General features: G+C 54.3%; 1 protein-coding gene across 1 annotated transcript in view; it reads left to right on the top strand.

Moving 5' to 3' along the window:
* Positions 1 to 908, top strand: part of mgat5 (alpha-1,6-mannosylglycoprotein 6-beta-N-acetylglucosaminyltransferase) — a gene marked incomplete in the record, with an annotated part of 64,815 nt that overhangs the window by 13,720 nt on the left and 50,187 nt on the right. Inside the window, 1 exon segment of the mRNA XM_025010059.2 lies at positions 144 to 544. Within this exon segment, the coding sequence (XP_024865827.1) occupies positions 304 to 544 (241 nt within the window).

Below are 908 nucleotides of genomic sequence, written 5' to 3'. Positions count from 1 at the left end.
CCCCCCCCCCCCCCCCCCCCCCCGGGTTCTCGGTTTTTTTTTTTGTTTGTTTTCTTTCGTATTAATCATTCACAGCGCGGTTGGAATTTGATCCGGACGAGAAAACGCGCCGGTTAACGAACCCGTCTCTCTCTTTCCTTCAGTGGGATCCGGCCGGAGCCCCGAGAGATGTTCCCGAGCCTCCGGGATGGGCCGGTGACGCTAACGCCGACGGAGCCATGCCTCCCCTGACCTCCTGAATCCCGCCTTACTCCCTGCGCTCAAACCGGACCCCCCCCCTTCCCCCCTCCGTCTAAATCCATCATGGCGTCGCCCTTCATGTGGAAGCTGTCGTCCCAGAAGCTCGGCTTCTTCCTGGTCAGCTTCGGCTTCATCTGGGGCATGATGCTGCTGCACTTCACCATCCAGCAGCGGGCCAGCCACGAGAACAGCGCCGTGCTGCGGCAGCAGATCCTGGACCTCAGCAAGCGCTACATCAAAGCTCTGGCGGAGGAGAACCAGAACGTGATGGACGGCCCGTACGTGGGGACCATGACGGCGTACGGTGAGTCATATTTATAGACGCGAGCGTTCTCGCCGTGCAGGATTCCGTATCTGTCGGTCCTTTTCCAGCTCGACTTGGAAATTTAATTGTTTTATTTTTTTTTATTTTTGGCAGCGTCTCAGCAGAGATGGAACGATTCACTCGGCTAATATTGGCCTCTTCTTCTCGTTTTGTTTATGTAATTTTTATTTTTCACGGGACAGAAAAAACACAAACAGCCCCGTCTTCTCGCAAAACTAAAGGTTGACTTCCGGCGGTCTCACGGCGTACCTAAAATGACGTCGTGCTTGAATTCTGGAGCTGATGCGCTTTTCCACAACCCAAGCTGAAAATCGGCCACTTCCGATAACGAAATAACGGGTTC

The sequence above is a fragment of the Kryptolebias marmoratus genome, linkage group LG23, assembly GCF_001649575.2.
Source record: "Kryptolebias marmoratus isolate JLee-2015 linkage group LG23, ASM164957v2, whole genome shotgun sequence".
Classification (NCBI taxonomy): Eukaryota; Metazoa; Chordata; class Actinopteri; order Cyprinodontiformes; family Rivulidae; genus Kryptolebias; species Kryptolebias marmoratus.
Note: the sequence above shows the minus strand (reverse complement) of the source record. Positions and strands in the feature narration are given on the sequence as shown.